The 16,650-nt window shown below is 51.2% G+C and overlaps 1 protein-coding gene across 4 annotated transcripts in view; it reads left to right on the forward strand.

Annotated features, from left to right (window-relative positions):
- Positions 1–1,700: 1,700 nt before the first annotated feature.
- The window catches only part of PLEKHM2 (pleckstrin homology and RUN domain containing M2), a 42,345-nt gene continuing 27,395 nt past the window's right edge, over positions 1,701–16,650 (forward strand). For all 4 annotated transcript variants that reach the window (XR_005884687.1, XM_040987955.1, XM_040987954.1 and 1 more), the window contains exon 1: positions 1,701–1,795. Coding sequence is in view for 3 of the 4 variants with exons in the window: in XM_040987955.1 (XP_040843889.1) it covers positions 1,736–1,795 (60 nt within the window). In the remaining variant the exon portion in view is untranslated. The remainder of the gene's footprint in view (positions 1,796–16,650) is intronic.

The following is a 16,650-nucleotide window of genomic DNA, read 5'->3' on the forward strand; positions in this document are numbered from 1 at the left end:
GTAAATAAGAATACTACGGCAGGGATGCCACTTCCTTCTCTACCTCACAGGTATACCCCAGGTATACAGCCAAGGACTAAAAATATCCACTAACTCTGTCTTGTGTCATGTGCCCAAGCCACAAATAGTCATTTGTAGGAAGTTCATGTCCAGGCAGGCTTGCTATTCTATAGCAGGGACAAAAAAAAAAAAATCACAAAGTGTGGTGGTATTTCAGCTTTGAACTGCCCAGACTCCCTATGGGCCCATGAGGCATCGATTCACCTGGCAGCCTGGCGTCTGTAGGGACCCTAACCAGGATGGAGTAGGGAAGGCAAGATCACCCAGTCATCCCTCCTACTCGCAACAAACACCTGTGGATACCTGGCCAGGTCTTTCCTCCCTCAAAATGATGTTCCTCATGTTCTCCACCTGCCTGCAGCCTTGGGCCTGTCCTGCCTTCCACTGCTCTCTCTGCTCAGCTCCACAGAGGCTGTCAGCTCTTCTTTTCCCGAACTCGGTTCAAATAAGAAGATGCCCTGGGTTTAGTGGCTATAGGAACTTTGCTTCTTTCCATAAAGGATTAAAATGAGTCTCTATGAGATTGCAGTCTAGAACAGTCTACAAAAATGTAAAGTGGTGTTTGGCCCTAAAAATGTTATGCGTCATTGTTAATGACTGCTTCAGGCCATGGACCCCCCCACCACAGGCTGGACGATTTAGGACAAATTGCCTCATTCTCATTCCTGAAGTTCTTCACGTCTATGAAAATCCTGGGGCTACTTGAGTATGAAGTGCTAAAGCATGGCACCAGCTGGTATTGCTGTAATCATGGCCCTTCACACCTCTGGCCCTTTGTCCCCAGGCATTTATCTAACACAGCAATCCCAGCTTCTCACGTTAATCTCTTTTCTTGTCCTGAGTTTATTTGCCCCCATATCCAGCCAAATAAAGCCATGCCGACTGTACCACGTTGAGGGGGTAGGGTAGGGTCTCCCTTGGGCTACTGTAGAATCAGTGAGCCAGATGTAGACCTGGGTGGTGTGAGGAACGTGTTGAGAACTGAGGTACCTGAAACTAAAACAAGGAACCTTGGACGTCGTTAGGATATGTATTTGAGGTCCAGGTGGGTTAGTTGCCGGGCTGGGTTTCAGGGTAATAGGGTGGGGAGCGCCCTAATTCTGAAAGGGGAGGGGAGGGAGGCCTCAAGCTCAGGGCTTGGGGTTCAGGAATGTGGGGAGGCCTGGCAGGGGTAAGGAGCCTCCAAGGGTGCCCACAGCCAGGGGATCGGAGAGGAGGGGTCCTCAGGATCTCTGAGGAGAGCAGGTCGGGTCTGTGAGAGTCTCAGGGTTCGGGGGGTTCCTGAGGAGAGCAGGGCCGAGTCGATGCTCTTCCGAGGGCCCCGAGGACCACGCCCGGTCAGCGCGGGTCCCGCGGCCGCCGGGCTCCCGTCGCGGCGCGGCGCGGAGATGCGTCCCACCCGGCCGCCGGCCCTGGCGCCGCCCCGCCTGACATCAGTTCCTGCCGCCGCCGCCGCCGCGGCGCAGAGCCCGCGGCCTCCTTCCCCGCCGGCCGCGCTCGGAGCCGCCGGGCCGCGGCAGAGCGAGGGCCCGGGCGGGGTGAGGCGAGGGCCGGGCGGCGGGCGCCGGGCCCCGCGGCCGGCACGACGGAGCCCCCGCACGGCCGGCGGCAGCGGTTGGCAGCGGCCCCCGGCCCCCGGCGCGGCAAGCGGCGGCGGGGCGGCGGCGGCGGCGCCATGGAGCCCCGAGAGGTGAAGGACCGCATCCTGGAGAACATTTCGTTGTCGGTGAAGAAGGTGAGCGCCGCCGACCTTCCCGATGCGGGGGCCCCTTCTTCACCTCCTGTCGTGTCGTTCGCCGGCTCGCTCGGGGGCCGTTGCCCTTCTGTCACCGGGACTCGGGGGGCCACCGCCCTGCCCCTTGGTGACCCGGGCCGGGCCGGTGGAGCCGCCGGAGGGGAAGCGGGGTCCCTCACGTGAGAGCCGCCGCAGCCTCGAGCTCTTGTTAGAGAACAAAGTTGAGATCAGCATCCTCAGAGCTTCCCCTTGTGGGGTTCGGGGGCCCGGCCCTCCCCCAGAGGGAGGGAGGGGACCCGTGGTACCCCAGTCGCCGCGGGGAAGGCCTCTGGGGGGACCCCGGCTGCTGCGCGGCTGCGGAACCTCCTTCCCCGCCGCCAGGGTGAAGGCCGAGCGAGCCGCTTGCAGCTTCCCCAGCTCCCAGTGCTCCAGCGACCTTGCCCCTGGCCCCGGGGCAGCTGTTGCCAGTAGGAGGGCCCGGGCACCGCGCCGTGGGGGGCGGGGTCCTTGTCCCCGATCCTGGTAGACTTGAGGGGTCCCCTGCCAGAAGGCAGAGAATTCATCCTCTGAAAGCCTAGACGGCCAGCCCAGAGAGGATACGCTTTTCAATTTCTGGCACAACTGATGAGGTGTCAGAAACTGGGGGGCGTGGGGGGGGGGTAGGGCTGGGGTGGAGGATATTTAATTTGAGGTGGGAGGAGAAAGCTTTACTCCCTTATCAAACCAAAACAAAGAGAATTAAATCACTCTGTGTGTGAGGATAGTTCAAGAAGTTCTGGAAACGTGGAATGGAAAGATGTTTATTTTGGTGTAAAAACTTTTGACATCCAAACGTTGTTGTTCACGCTGGACATTTCCCTGAAGACTTATTGTGTGCATGGATTTCAAACATTTTTGCATCAAAATAAAATTTAGTCTATGTGCTGCCCAAAATACATTTATCTTTTCATTTCATTTTTCATGAACTTTTTGAAATGCCAAATATAAATAACTGATTCTTTTTTCCCACCTAAATTCCTCAGAAGTAACACCAGCAAGCAATTTTATCTTTTAAAAAGGTAATTGTACCTTAAAAAGAAAAGAAGATTCCCAATTTTTAATACGATATATTTATTTACTTGGAAGGCAGGGTTATAGAGTGAGAGGTTTTCTATCTGCTGGTTCATGCCCCAGATGGTCACGAAGGCCAAGGCTGGGCAGAGGGAGCCAGGAGCTTCTTCTGGATCTCCCGTGTGGGTGCAGGGACCCAAGCCCCTGGCTCTTTCTCTGCTGCTTTCCCAGGCGCCTTAGTAGGGAACTGGATATTGGTCTCAAAGGTATCCTTGATACCACAACACTAGCTCTGACCCAAAATGTTTTTACTAAAAAGTTTCCATAAAAGCAAAAAAAAAAAAAACACAAACAAAACCATGGCATTACAGAGCTCTGATAGGAATTGTGGTGTTTCAGCTTTCCTGAGCTCCACCGTGTTGTGGGGTGTTGTTCCTGCTTATTCACGCAGTGTGGCGTGAGCAGGTAATGTGTCTTTCGTAATGGATGTGGAGTGGAGACTGCTGACCTTTCTCATCTGATTTGGGCTGATGGTGACTTTAGATAGGCTGAGCGTTTGGTGTTTGAATCTCCAACACATCAGTGGAGAGTGCCCAGAGGAGACTGTCTCCTTTAGAGATGTGGGCACTCTGTCACAGGTGTGAGCAGGGATCGGTTAAAGTCAGCCTCACTGGGCTTCAGGCTGTCATCCATGAAAGAGGTGGCTGTGGTTTTTAGGATGCTTATAAACATATGCGTTGGGACAAGCACATTTTATTGACACACTAGAAACTGGAACGCCAGCCCCGTGTGCATTACGACCAAAGGCGTGACCGAGATCGTGCTTCAAACCAGCTGCTTGTGTCGCGTGCCTAGCCTGGCAGTGAAGGGCCTGTGACCTTGGGCAAGTTTGCTAATGTCACTGTATCTCCACTTCCTCATCCTAATGCAGGGATAAAGCTAGCTCCACTCTGTTGCTTTCTGAGATGTATTAGCAGGCAGCTGGATTGCAAGTGGAGCAGCCAGAACATAAACTGACACCCATAGGAGACACCACATTGCAGGTGGTGGCTTAATGCGCTGTACCACAACGCTTAACACCTGCCCCTCAGGTGGCGTGGTAGTGCTGCACACACTCCTGCTCCACTTGGCACGTTTGGATACTTAGCGCTTAGTGTAGTGCCCGATCCTGTCTTAATAAAAGGTGGCTTTGTTGCTGTTGGTTGGTGGCAGGACTGATTGTTCACTTCTTCATCCTCACCTGATGACTGGTCAGGCGCCGCCCTGCCTGAATGTTGTTATACAGCGCTTTTCTGCTTGTTTGCCACTTTCCTGGCGTGCAGACATGCAGTATGACTGTTGCATCCTGAAGTGGCTTTGGTTTTCTGAATAAACATCTGCTTCTAATAGGCGACAGTCGATGCTGACGGTCAGTAGTCTTGAGATTACCTCTGTCCTGCGACACTGATCACACCCACATTTGTTATCCAGCGCCTTGAGGGTTGTGTTGTCTTTTTTTTTTATCCATCCTACTCCAATAATACTGTTCCTTTTTTAAGAATGTCACATAGAGCCTGGCTTGATGGCTCAGTGGCTGAATCCTCATTTTGCAAGTGCCGGGATTCCCTTTGGTTGCCAGTTTGTATCCTGACTGCTCCACTTCCCATCCAGCTCTCTATTTATGGCCTGGGAAAGCAGGAGAAGATGACCCAAAGCCCTTGGGACCCTGCACCTGCATGAGAGACCTAAAAGAAGTTCCTGGCTCCTGGCTTAAGATTGGCTCAGCTCAGGCTATTGTAGCCATCTTGGGAGTGAACTAGCCGCAGTGGATGGAAGATCTTTCTTTTCTTTATAAATCTGCCTTTTCAATAAAGTAAATCTTTTTTTAAAAAGATTTTTTTTTTTTGTTTTTATTGGGATGTCAGATATACAGAGAGGAGGAGAAACAGAGAGGAAGATCTTCCATCTGATGATTCACTCAAGTGGTCACAATGACTGGAGCTGAGCTGATCCGAAGCCAGGAGCTTCTTCCGGGTCTCCCATGTGGGTGCAGGGTCCCAAGGCTTTGGGCTGTCCTCGACTGCTTTCCCAGGCCACAAGCAGGGAGCTGGATGGGAAGAAGGGTCTGCCAGGATTAGGACCAGCACCCGTATGGGATCCTGGCATGTGCAAAGTGAGAATTTTAGCTGCAAGGCTTCCACGCTGGTTCCCTAATGAGCATCTTACACTACACAGCTTGGGTTCTTAATGCTCAGGGTATAGCCAATTTTCTCAAAAAGTCAGTTGGTAAGTATTTTCAGGCACTGTGATCTTTGTTAAAAGTACTCAGTTCTGTTCTTGTGGCTCAAAGCAGCCACATGTTTGTGGGTGTGGTTGTGTTCCAGGAATCCTTCCTTTACTTACAGAAGTAGGCGGCAGGCTGGATTGAGTTCATATATGGACTCACTTGTGCACATAGAAAGTCTTCAGCAAGCTAAGCTAGATGCGCGTCAGTTACAGACACACTGGTTTGACTGGCAGTAACCCAGTCTCTGTTGGAGCTGTGGTTTGGCAGTGTCTGTCAGGTTCATGAGATGAATGTGGATGCTTGACAGCCCATCACGTGTCCATGTATGCAGCTGCTAGCAGAGCCTCTGAGCACCTGCCTGCACTGTGTTCTCACAGCTCTTGACCCTGAGCTGGTGGCAGTGACCAAGACAGAAAGGGTCTCTACCCTCATAAAACTGTCTAGTAGAAGAGGTTCCAGGGTGCCTTAGGGTTCAGGGCATCCAAGTGATGGGGTAGAGAGTGGTCAGGGCTGTGCGCTTTGGAGGAGGTGGCTGGGAAGATCTCAAGGCCGGGGCATTGTATGCAGCAAGGAACGTTGTCTAGGATAAAATGATGAAAATAACTTTTTTTCTAAGCAAGTAAGTAGTTTTTAAAATACACACCAATATGTAGCTTAGAAGTATGAAAAAAAAAAGTCACCTTCCTGTCCTCCCTCCCTTTAGACAAGTTGAATAAATTCCAGTAAAGTAAATGATGCCCCAGAATAAGCGACGAGTGGTGACCTTCTCTGGCCTGGCTCTCCCACCGACCTCTGACCATCAGTGCAGCCCCTGCGTGAGGTTTTGTTTCCGATCAGCACTTCTGCCTCCAGCAGGAGACTCCCAGTCAGGGTATGGGTGGGGTTGTTGGTGAATGAGCTACAGCTGTTCCCAACCTAGCCGGTCAGCGCAGCAGGAAGGGTGGCCCTGCGGGGTGGGCCTTCTCCCAGTTTTCCAGTCCTTCTGATGGCTACAGCTGCCTGTCCACAGAAAGCTCCCTCCTGGACAGGGACTGGTGGCTAGATGTATGCGAGAACTGTATGACCCGTTAGGTTTAGATCAATAGTTTTGTTCTCTCTGGTTCATGGGAAACCGGTGACCATATGGGATCCCGGCACATGCAAGGCAAGGACTTTAACCAGTATGCTATCGTGCCAGGCCCTAAAGATTTGTTTTTTATTACAAAGTCAGATATACAGAGAGAAGAGACAGGGAGGAAGATCTCTATCCAATGATTCACTCCCCAAGTGACCGCAACGGCCGGTGGTGTGTCGATCTGAAGCCAGAAACTTCCTCCAGGTCTCGCATGCGAATGCAGGGTCCCAAGGCTTTGGGTCGTCCTTGACTGCTTTCCCAGGCCGCAGGCAAGGAGCTGGATGGGAAGTAGAGCGGCCGGAATTAGAACCAGTGCCTATATGGGATCCTGGCATGTTCAAGGCGAGGACTTGAACCTCTAGGCCACCGTGCTGGGCCCAGATTTATTTATTTTTATTGCAAAGTCAGATGTACAAGAGATAGCCGGGAGGTAGGGCGGCTCTTGAGAGAGGGAGAGACACCCCATGATGTCTGTCTTAAGGTGACAACAGTTAACGCATTCCATGGGTCAGAATTATGGGCCAGTCCTCCTTAACACCACTGTTCATTTAGCAGGCTTTGTTGAGTAGATGAGTAGGTGTTATAGACTGAGCACTCTGGTAGTCACTGAGAATCAGCAGTGAGCACGTGCTAAGCTCCTGCCCCCGTGGGACTTGCATTCCGGAAGTGAGGCCATGTGGGTGGGATCTGCCCGCTGTAACCTCCGTCAGCAGTATCAGCGCCACTCTCCGCTGTAAGCCGTGAGGGTGCTGAGGCCCTGTCACAGACTACTCCACAGACTGCGTGCTGGCTGGCATACGCGGGCGCTCAATAACTGAAGGCAACAGCAGACATTCTCGTCTCCCTGCTATGGGGTAGACAGGCACCCCAAGGGTCCCCCAAATCCTTGAGTAACCATTCTGAGGTTTTAAGATTTCTTTATTTTTATTGGAAAGGCAGATCTACAGAGAAAAAGAAAGACAGAGAAAGATCTTCCATCTGCTGGTTCACTCCCCAGTTGGCCACAATGGCCAGAGCTGAGCCAATCTGAAACCAGAGGCAGGAGCTTCTTCTGGGTCTCCCAAGAAGGTGCAGGGTCCCAAGGCTTTGGGCTGTCCTCAGCTGCTTTCCCAGTCTGCAGGCAGGAAGCTGGAGGGAAGTGGAGCAGCTGGAACAGAAACCAGAACCCATATGGAGTCCTGGCACTTGAAGGGGAAGGATTAAGTCAGTTGAACCGTTGCATCAGGCCGCTTTTGTAAGTTTGCAACCCAGAAGCCTAGATTCCAGTTTCAGTCTGACTTCTCTGACTGTGCTGCGTGGGTCTTAAAAGCAGACAAGGTCGCCTCCCTGTCTGTCAAATGCTTTAGTGCTTTGTGGCTGTGTTCCTTGAGTGACTACTGGCGGGCAGGGTGTGGGAAGCACTCCTGCTGAGGTCATGCTGTAGGGCCAGCAGAGGAAAAGGCAGCAAGCACAGACCCAGTGAAGGCCCGTTGCTTGAGAGACTGCTTCAGATGAGCACCTGTGGGTTCCCTTCTGCTGCCAGTGCGGCGGGCAGCGCTTGCACCAGCCCTGTTCCCATCCCGGCGCAGAAGAAGGGAGTGGCCTTGTGCGCTGCCTGCTCTCCCAGGCTGTTGGACTCTGGTATTTGCCCAGTTTTGCTCTGACTTTGAAGGAGATCTCTGGTCCAGCTTGGAAATCCGCATCCCGTACTGCGGTGCAGCCTTAAGTCCTGGTTGGTCTTCTTCCTGTCCTGCTTCCTGCTCTTGGGAGGTGATGGCTCAAGTGTTTGGGTGCCAGCTACTCACATGGGAGACCCAGACTGAAATGTGAGTTCCGGGCTTTGTTGTGCCCAGCGCTGACTGTTGTAGGCATTGGGGAGTGAACAGGTGCATGGGAAATCTCCTTTCCATCTGCCTTTCAAGTTAAACGAAAGCAAACACAATTTAAAATAACAAAAAAGCCATCCTTTGCTCCTGCCTAAGAGGTCTGGCCCTGTGTTCTCAGGCAGGAGACTGGCACAGGGGGCTCAGACACGCCCTCACAATTGCCTTGGAAATCCACATTTTGTCAAAACAAACAAACACCATTGTTCTTCACTCCAAAGAATGCACAAAAAAATGAGATCCTGGGTGAGTGAAGCACCGGCTTGTTTTGTCTTTTGCCTGCACTTCTCAGCAGAACTGGCAGTAAAGCAGAGCAGTACCAGCTCTCGGGCAGTGCTGATCTGGGAGCCCGAGAAGGAAAGCTGTAGAATGGGCAGCTGCATTTAGTGCCGAAAGAATGATTAAGAAATGTCACTTAATGTTGTGGCATAACAGGTAAAGCCACTGCCTGCCGCTCCAGCATCCCAGATGGGTGCTGCTTTGCGTCCTGGATGCTCCACTTTCAATCCAGCTCCTTGCCAGTGGCTTGGGAAACTCAGTAGGAGATGGTCCATGTGCTTGGGCCTCTGTCACCCATGTGGATGACCCGGAAGAAGCTCCTGGCTCCTCGTTTCAGCCTGCACCAACATTGGTTATTTTGCCATCTGGGGTGAAAGTTCTCCATCTCTTCCTCTCTTTCTTTTTTTTTAAAGATTTATTTTTATTATTTTTTTTTATTGGAAAGGCAGATATACAGAGAGGAGGAGAGACAGAGAGGAAGATCTTCCGTCCGATGATTCACTCCCCAAGTGAGCGCAACGGCCGATACTATGCCGATCCGAAGCCAGGAGCCTCTTCCGGGTCTCCCACGCGGGTGCAGGGTCCCAAAGCTTTGGGCCGTCCTCGACTGCTTTCCCAGGCCACAGGCAGGGAGCTGGAAGGGAAGAGGGGCTGCCGGGATTAGAACCGGCGCCCATATGGGATCCCGGGCGTGCTAGGTGAGGACCTTAACCACTTGCGCCACCGCGCCGGGCCCTCTTCCTCTCTTTCAAATAATTATATTTATATATATATACATATATATATATACATTTTTTTTCTTAAAAAGGAAGCATTCATTTCACCAAACTTGCTTAAAGCCCAAGGTACACCTGTGCTTTGAGACCTAGTATTCTACTTGGGTCCAGAGATGCTGTGGGCCTGGAAGCAGGCCCCTCCTTTGGGGACCTGAGCTGCCCAGCAGAGATACCTGCCGAAGGACAGTCCTTTGACTGATTTTTTTCTGATTTGCAAGATCTCTGGCTACCTAGTTCTAGAATCCATTATCATTGAGTATCTTCAAAATGTTTTATGGGCCCGGCACAGTAGCTTAATGCCTAAAGTCCTCACCTTGCACATGCCAGAATCCTATTTGGATGCCAGTTTGTGTGCCGGTGGCTCTGCTTCCCATCCAGCTCCCTGCTTGTGACCTGGAAAAGCAGTTGAGAATGGCCCAAAGCTTTGGCACCCTGCACCCGAGTGGGAGACGAGAAGGAAGCTGCTGGCTCCTGGCTTCAGTTCGGCTCAGCTCCAGTCATTGTGGCCACTTGGGGAGTGAAATCAATGAATGGAAGATCTTCCTCTCTGTCTCTCTCCCTCTCTGTATATCTGATTTTCCAATAAAAATAACATAGATAAAAAAGAGAGAGAAAGACAAGACAAAAAGACTGCAAGAAGTAGGAGGGCCACCTCAGGAGTGCAGGAGTCATCTCTATGTTCCTGGGCCTTGGTCTCCCTGACAGTGAGATGGGGCTTCTTCTTAGTGGATTATTTTTCTGATTTTCAGCCTGTTTGGTGTTGAGTTTTATTCACTGCTATCCTATCTCTGTTGTGTCTTTGCCCCTCTTCTCCCCCTCTCTCCTCCTCCCTCTCTGTTTTTCTCTAATTGCCGTCACAGTCTTCCGGTACAGAACATTCGTGCTGAACGGGAAGCCCCAGGGAACTGCTTTGTAAGCAAGTGGTTTCTGTACTGAGATTCTGAAGTTTTTCCATCCAGCCAATGTCAGACCTGGTCTTCAATTTGGGTGCAGAGTCTCCATAGAAATGCTGTTGGCAATGGAGTTGCTGTTCCTTGGGATATGTAAATCAAGCGTTAAAGTGTCAGGCTTTGCCGCGATTTCAAGCTCCCGCCTGCCTGCCTGCCTTCTTTGTTTCTGAGGTGCTGGGTGGTGAGCACTGACCATCCCCATGGAAGTCTTGAGTGTCTCTGCAGGTTGCTGCGCCACGATCAAGGTGGGCAGGTTTTTCTAGAGGTTTCCCTAAAGGGACAGTTGGAACTTCTAAGCACACCAGCCTTCTTTAGCTGTCACTAGTACGAATGAACCCTCTTCAGGGGGTCCTCTTTCTGAGGAGTCCAGGGCATGAAGATTTGGGGACATTGGAACTCCAGGAAGTTTGATTGTATTCCTTTATGTATTTTTTTTTAAAGATTTACTTATTTTTATTGGAAAGTCAGATATATACAGAGAGGAGGAGAGACAGAAAGGAAGATCTTCCACGTGATGATTCACTCCCCAAGCCGCTGCAACGGCTGGAACTGCACTGACCCGAAGCCAGGAGTTCTTCCGGGTCTCCCATGTGGGTGCAGGGTCCCAAAGCTTTGGGCTGTCCTGGACTGCTTTCCCAGGCCACAAGCAGGGAACTGGATGGGAAATGAGGCTGCTGGGATTAGAGCCAGCACCCATATGGGATTCTGGCATGTGCAAGGTGAGGACTTTAGCCACTAGGCTACTGCACCAGTCCCTCATTTGTGTATTTGAAAGGGAATGTTGGAGAGAAAAAAACTGATCTTTCATCCACTGATTTGCTCCTCAAATGGCTGCTGGGCCAGGTGAAGCTAGGAGCCAGGGGCCTTTTCTGGGATTCTCACGATACAGGACTTAGGCCATCTTCTGCTTTCCCAGGCACACTAGCAGGAAACTGGACCGAAAATGGAGCAGGCACAACTTGAACTGGTGCCTGTATGGGTTGCTGACATCACAAGCAGGGGTTTAACCTACTACATCATGATTTCAGCCCTGGTCTTATATAATTTTTTAACTTTACAATGATGAAAAAATAACACACACTCCATAGAAACGACTCTTGGCTTTTGAATGTGCACCTTGTCAGGAGATAGTGACGTGCAGTGTGAGCCTCTGGTGGTGTGGAAACAGCACAGCTTGCCACTGCAAGATGGCTGCAAGGTGAATACCAGCACTCCAGTATGCTGGAGTTGGTTAGGCCAGCTGTGTCAAATGCATTTTTGACTTGTAATATTTTCTGATGACAGTAGGGTTATCAGGACATGAGCCCAACCTAAGGTAAGGGTCATGTGTCTGGGGCTGGCATGATGGTGTATCAAAATAATCCTCTGCCTACAGTGCCAGCATCCCCTCTGAGCACTGGTTCTAGCCCTGGCTACTGCACTTCTGATTCAGCTCCCTGCTGCTGGCCTGGGAAAGTCGTAGAAGATGGCTCAAGTGTTAGGCTGCTGCACCCGTGTGGGAGACCTGAAGAAGCTCCTGACTTCCAGTTTCAGACTGGCCCAGTTCTGGCCATGGGAACCATTTAGGGAGTGAACCAGCAAATGGAAGGTCTCTCTCTGTCGCATGACTCGCATGCCACCTTTCCCCCGAGGATCTGCCTTGTGCAGTTTGCTCAGTCTCTGTACTATAAACAGACCTCCGGAAACGCAGGGCGGGCAGCGCTGCCTCTCTTGGCATGAGTCCTCCCCTGCTCACAGTGCCCTGCAGCAGCAGGTGAGGGGGCAACCCTGTGGCCGAGGGAGCTGAGAGGCCCCCGCAGGGCAGTCAGACTCTGAGGTTGAGTCAGACCCAGTTCATCGTAGCTGTCATTAGTTAGATTATTTATTTTTTTTTAAGATTTATTTTTATTATTTTTTTATTGGAAAGGCGGATATACAGAGAGGAGAGACAGAGAGGAAGATCTTCCATCCGATGATTCACTCCCCAAGTGAGCACAACGGCCGATGCTATGCCGATCTGAAGCCAGGAGACTCTTCCGGGTCTCCCACGTGGGTGCAGGGTCCCAAAGCTTTGGGCCGTCCTTGACTGCTTTCCCAGGCCACAGGCAGGGAGCTGGAAGGGAAGCGGGGCTGCCGGGATTAGAACCAGTGCCCATATGGGATCCCGGGCGTGCAAGGCGAGGACCTTAACCACTTGTGCCACCGCGCCTGGTCCTAGTTAGATTATTTTAAAGAGGTAATTTGAGAGGAAATGACAGGTCACCCTTTTTTGAGCTGAGGTCTTTCTGCATTTAGATTTCCACCCCTGAATGGTCAGCTGCTGAGGCTGTCCGTATATTCTATTTTCCGTGTTTGGTCCCCGGGGAGCCAACTGGGAAGTTGCAGTAACCTGGCAATTTTTTCCTGGGGCAGAAGAGAGTGATACCCCAGGTAGTACCAGCTGAATGCTTCCTGTGCCCTCTGCAGGTGCCCGAGGGGAGGGAGCATGGGCTGGCTGAGGAGTGAGCCCGCAGCGGTCAGGCAGTTGAAGCAGGTGTGTGTGCAGCCTGGTGGCCCGTGTCAAGCCTCGCGGACACCCCTGAAGTCATTGGAGCAGAGATTTTTTTTCTAGGTCTCTAAATATAGACGTCTGGCCCTCGTTCTCCTCCCCAGGACAGCCTGTCGGGTGGTGACAGTGCTGGACTCTGGATCACTTGTCTGTCCATCCGGGGAATCTCACAGCCTCCTGCCAGGCTTGATTGTTCAGGGAGGAAAAAGACACTTGTTGTCTTTCTTCATCTGGCCATTTTATGGTCTTTCACAACTTCTCTGCACTACCCATGAGAGGCCAGACTGGAAGATTTTCTGTGTGCTAACCATAGCATTGCAAATTGCTTTGTGGTTGTGTGTCTATAATAGAAAGGCAAGACAGCCGAGCAGAGCAGAGCTGCCCGAATTAAAATGCTCTCGAGTCCGGCATGTCTGGCTTGCGCTGTTGTGCCGCCCACATTTCCCTGAAATCACGAGGTTGGTGCAGTCTTGTGACAGCGGGCTTGCGGGAGCACTTGGGAGCACACTGGAGCACTGTCCTCTTGACTTTGAGATACTCCCAAATGAGCCAAGCCAGCGCCCCCAGTCCTGGTTCCCGAGTGCACCCAGAGCAGAGAAGCTCTTCTTGGCAGCTGGGGGGCTGTTGGGGACACTTTTGAGACAGCACCATGGCAGTCACGGATTCCATGGAAAGCAAGTCTCTAACAGCAACAACAAAATCACTCTAGGAATTCATCTCTCTTCATTCTCTTTTTCTCCCAGGGAGAACGTTCCATCCTTCCACAGACAAACCTACCAGCCCACCTGCCTGTGGGCTCTGCTGGGCAGTCTTCCTGTTCAGACAGGCCTGCTCAAGCACCGTCCTGCCCTGCGCTTCTGCTTTCCTGCCACCCTTTGGCAAAACTTGTTAGAGGAGTTTTTGTATTGGTTAGTTCCTGTTCTTCTCCTTCCCTTTACTTCTTCCATCCTTTCATCCCTCCAGTTTTCCCTTCTCTCCATCTGCGCATTCCTGCTCCCACACTGACCAGAAATAGGGAGAATGGCACACTGAAGCCCAGGCACAGCTCTGACCAGCTCATGTACTCTGCACACCCCTCCCCCCAGGACTTGAAGCAGATTCCTAGACATCCATAAATAGTTCCACATATATTGCTTGAAGATGAGAATTCTTTTTTCGCGTAAGAGTTCTAATACTGGAGCCTACGCGAGGCTGTAAACACTGGGATTCCATACAGTTGTTGGTTCGTGTCCTGGCCGCTCTGCTGTCCATCCAGCTCCCTGCCTGTGGCCTGGGAAAGCAGCAGAGATCAGCCCAAGGCCTGGGACCCTGCAAAAGAAGCTCCTGGCTCCTGGCTTCAGCTGAGCTCAGCTCTGGCAGCTGCAGCCTTTGGTGAAGTGAACCAGCAGACAGAAGATCTTTCTCTATCTTTTTCTCTCTGTAAATGTGTCTTCCCAATAAATATGAATACATCTTTTTCTAAAAAAAAAAAAATCCAAGTACCCTATCACATCCATTAAAAAAAAAAAAAAAGATGTATTCATTTGAAAGGTAGGGAGAGAGAGCCCAAAGAGAGATCCTATGTCCTTTCATTCATTCCCAAATGGCCACAAAAGCTGGGCCAGGCTGAAGCCGAGAGCTCCCACAGAGGTGGCAGGGGCCCACACACTAGGGCCATCTTGGTGCCTTCCCAGATGCAGTCAGCAGGAAGCTGGCTCAGAAGCGCAGCAGCCAGGACTCGAACTGGCATTCTGATATGGGATGCTTGTGTTGTCACCACAGCACGGGCCCCTATCATAGCTTAGTAACATTTCCTTAAAATCCTGATACGTTTCCAAGTTTTCATTGCCTCATCTATGTCATTTTTATCTATTACTATTTTTTTAATATTTTTTTATTTTAACAATCTTTACATGGTTAATTTGTGCATAAAAGGTCAAGGGCTACAGGAAAGTGGGTAAGACTATTATTTCCATATTGTTTCCTTCATATATCTGAGGTAGAGGGGGATATTGAGGGAGAAGCCCCACCTGATTTCCCACCCACCCCAAGTCCCGCATGTGGGGCATGCTCCGAGATACTCATTGAAGTGGTTTCAATAGGTCACCAGTTTTGAAATTGCTGCCAATCTTGCCTCTCCAAACACGATGAGGTTGTTGAAAAAATCCATTAATTGACATTGTCCATCATAGCGTCTCTATTTGCCCGGTATTTTGTTGCTGAGGTGATTGATTAACTTGTTCCATCTTCTGTCCCTTCATGGTTTGTGTTCTGAGTCTGGCATTTCAATTGGGCAGATCACCAAAGAAACTTCATCTGAGGTGTTCCCAGGCCAGATACTCGTATGCACCAGCAAGCACAGGGCCCAGCACAGTCCATCACCCGGTCAGCTGGTAGTTGCAAGTGCTAGGTTGCTTCTGTTTTCAGCCCCGCCTTCTACTGGAACCAATGGGTGTTGCAGTCCAGCCTGGTTCTGTATAGTATTACTATTTTTTTAAAGGTTTATTTTACTTGTTTGAAAAACAGAGCTAGATAGAGGTCTTCTGTCCATTGGTTCATTCCCCAAATGGCTGTAACGGCCAGGGTTAGGCCTGCTGAAGCCAGGAGCCAATAGCTTCCTCTGTGTCTCCCACATCTATGCAGGGGTCCAAGCAGTTGGGCCATCCTCTGCTGCTTTCCCAGGTGCATTAGCAGGGAGAAGTGGAGTGGCCAGGAATTGAGCTAGTGCTGATACAGAATGCCAACACTGCAGGTGGCAGGTTAATGTGCCATGCCACAGCACTGGCCCATATGTCATTTTTAAAACAGTTTGAAGAGCTACATGAACTTGTGCTGTCAGGCTGTGTCCTTGCCCCTTTACCCGAGCTGCCTTCATCAAAGTCCAGCACCTCCCTGTTAGACCTTGTCTGCCATGACCCCAGTAAGCCACCCCTTCCCTCCCTTGGGAAACTTCCTTCTCTTTGCAGTGTAAAGCAGTGATCCTCAACCCAGGCCAGGTATAGCTTTACTAGCATTTCAAGTGAAATACTGAACCCTAGGCCTGCCTCTAGAGTTTTTGATATAATTGTCATGGGAAGGGGTCTGGTATCATTTTCCTTAGGCTGCCGTGTGGGTGAGGAGCCCAGTCTGACTTGAGAACCCCAGCAGTCAGCATGGAGAAGCTCCTCTCCTGCACCCACCATGAGCTCATCCGTTCACACAGCTGCTGCAAATGCCATCCAAAGGCTGGTTGCCCTGACCTCTCCCTGCACTGCAGCTGTCTTAGACATCTGATGGGGGATTTGTTTATTTTTATTGCAAGGTCATATATACAGAGAGCAGGAGAGACAGAAAGGAAGATCTTCCGTCCGATGATCCACTCCTCAAGTGACCGCAATGGTTAGAGTTGTGCCGATCCGAAGCCAAGAGCCAGGAGCTTCTTCTGGGTCTTTCATGTGGTTGCGGGGTCCCAAGGCTTTGGGCCATCCTGCACTGCTTTCCCAGATCACAAGCAGGGAGCTGGATGGGAAGTGGGGCTGCTAGCATTCGAACCGGTGCCCATGTGGGATCCCGGTGCATGCTAGGCGAGGACTTTAGCCGCTAAGCTATCACACCAGGCCCCGTGGTACAGATTTGACTGATCTCCAGCACCTGTGCATGGCAGGAGGCCTGCAATGTGATTACCAGATCCCAGGGTTGGGACTGGGGAAGGCTGAGAGAGTGGGATAGCTGGGTGGGCAAAGACCCTGAAGCCCAGGAGTTTCCTGAAGGGTTCAGAGTATAGTGAGAGGGACACATCCTCTCCTGGCATAGACTCAGGTGTCTGAGTCTGAAGCTGCAAGGCCAAGGGCTGAGGAGATAGTTGGTCCTAAGGGACCTGTCTCCAGCCAGCTTTGTCCAGGATCCTACATCACATGGCAGCGGTGGGCAGAGAGAACATGACTTTCTTTTCTTCCATTTCATCAGAGATAAATCAAGATCTCTTTTTGTAACTTCTCTTGACATGAGTGGGGCAGGCAGGAGGGGAACGGTTGGTATCCCATAGGAAGGGACTGAGCATTGGCTTATAGGAA

This window comes from Ochotona curzoniae, unplaced genomic scaffold (genome assembly GCF_017591425.1).
Source record: "Ochotona curzoniae isolate NIBS_2020 unplaced genomic scaffold, NIBS_Ocur_1.0 contig_4792, whole genome shotgun sequence".
NCBI lineage: Eukaryota > Metazoa > Chordata > Mammalia > Lagomorpha > Ochotonidae > Ochotona > Ochotona curzoniae.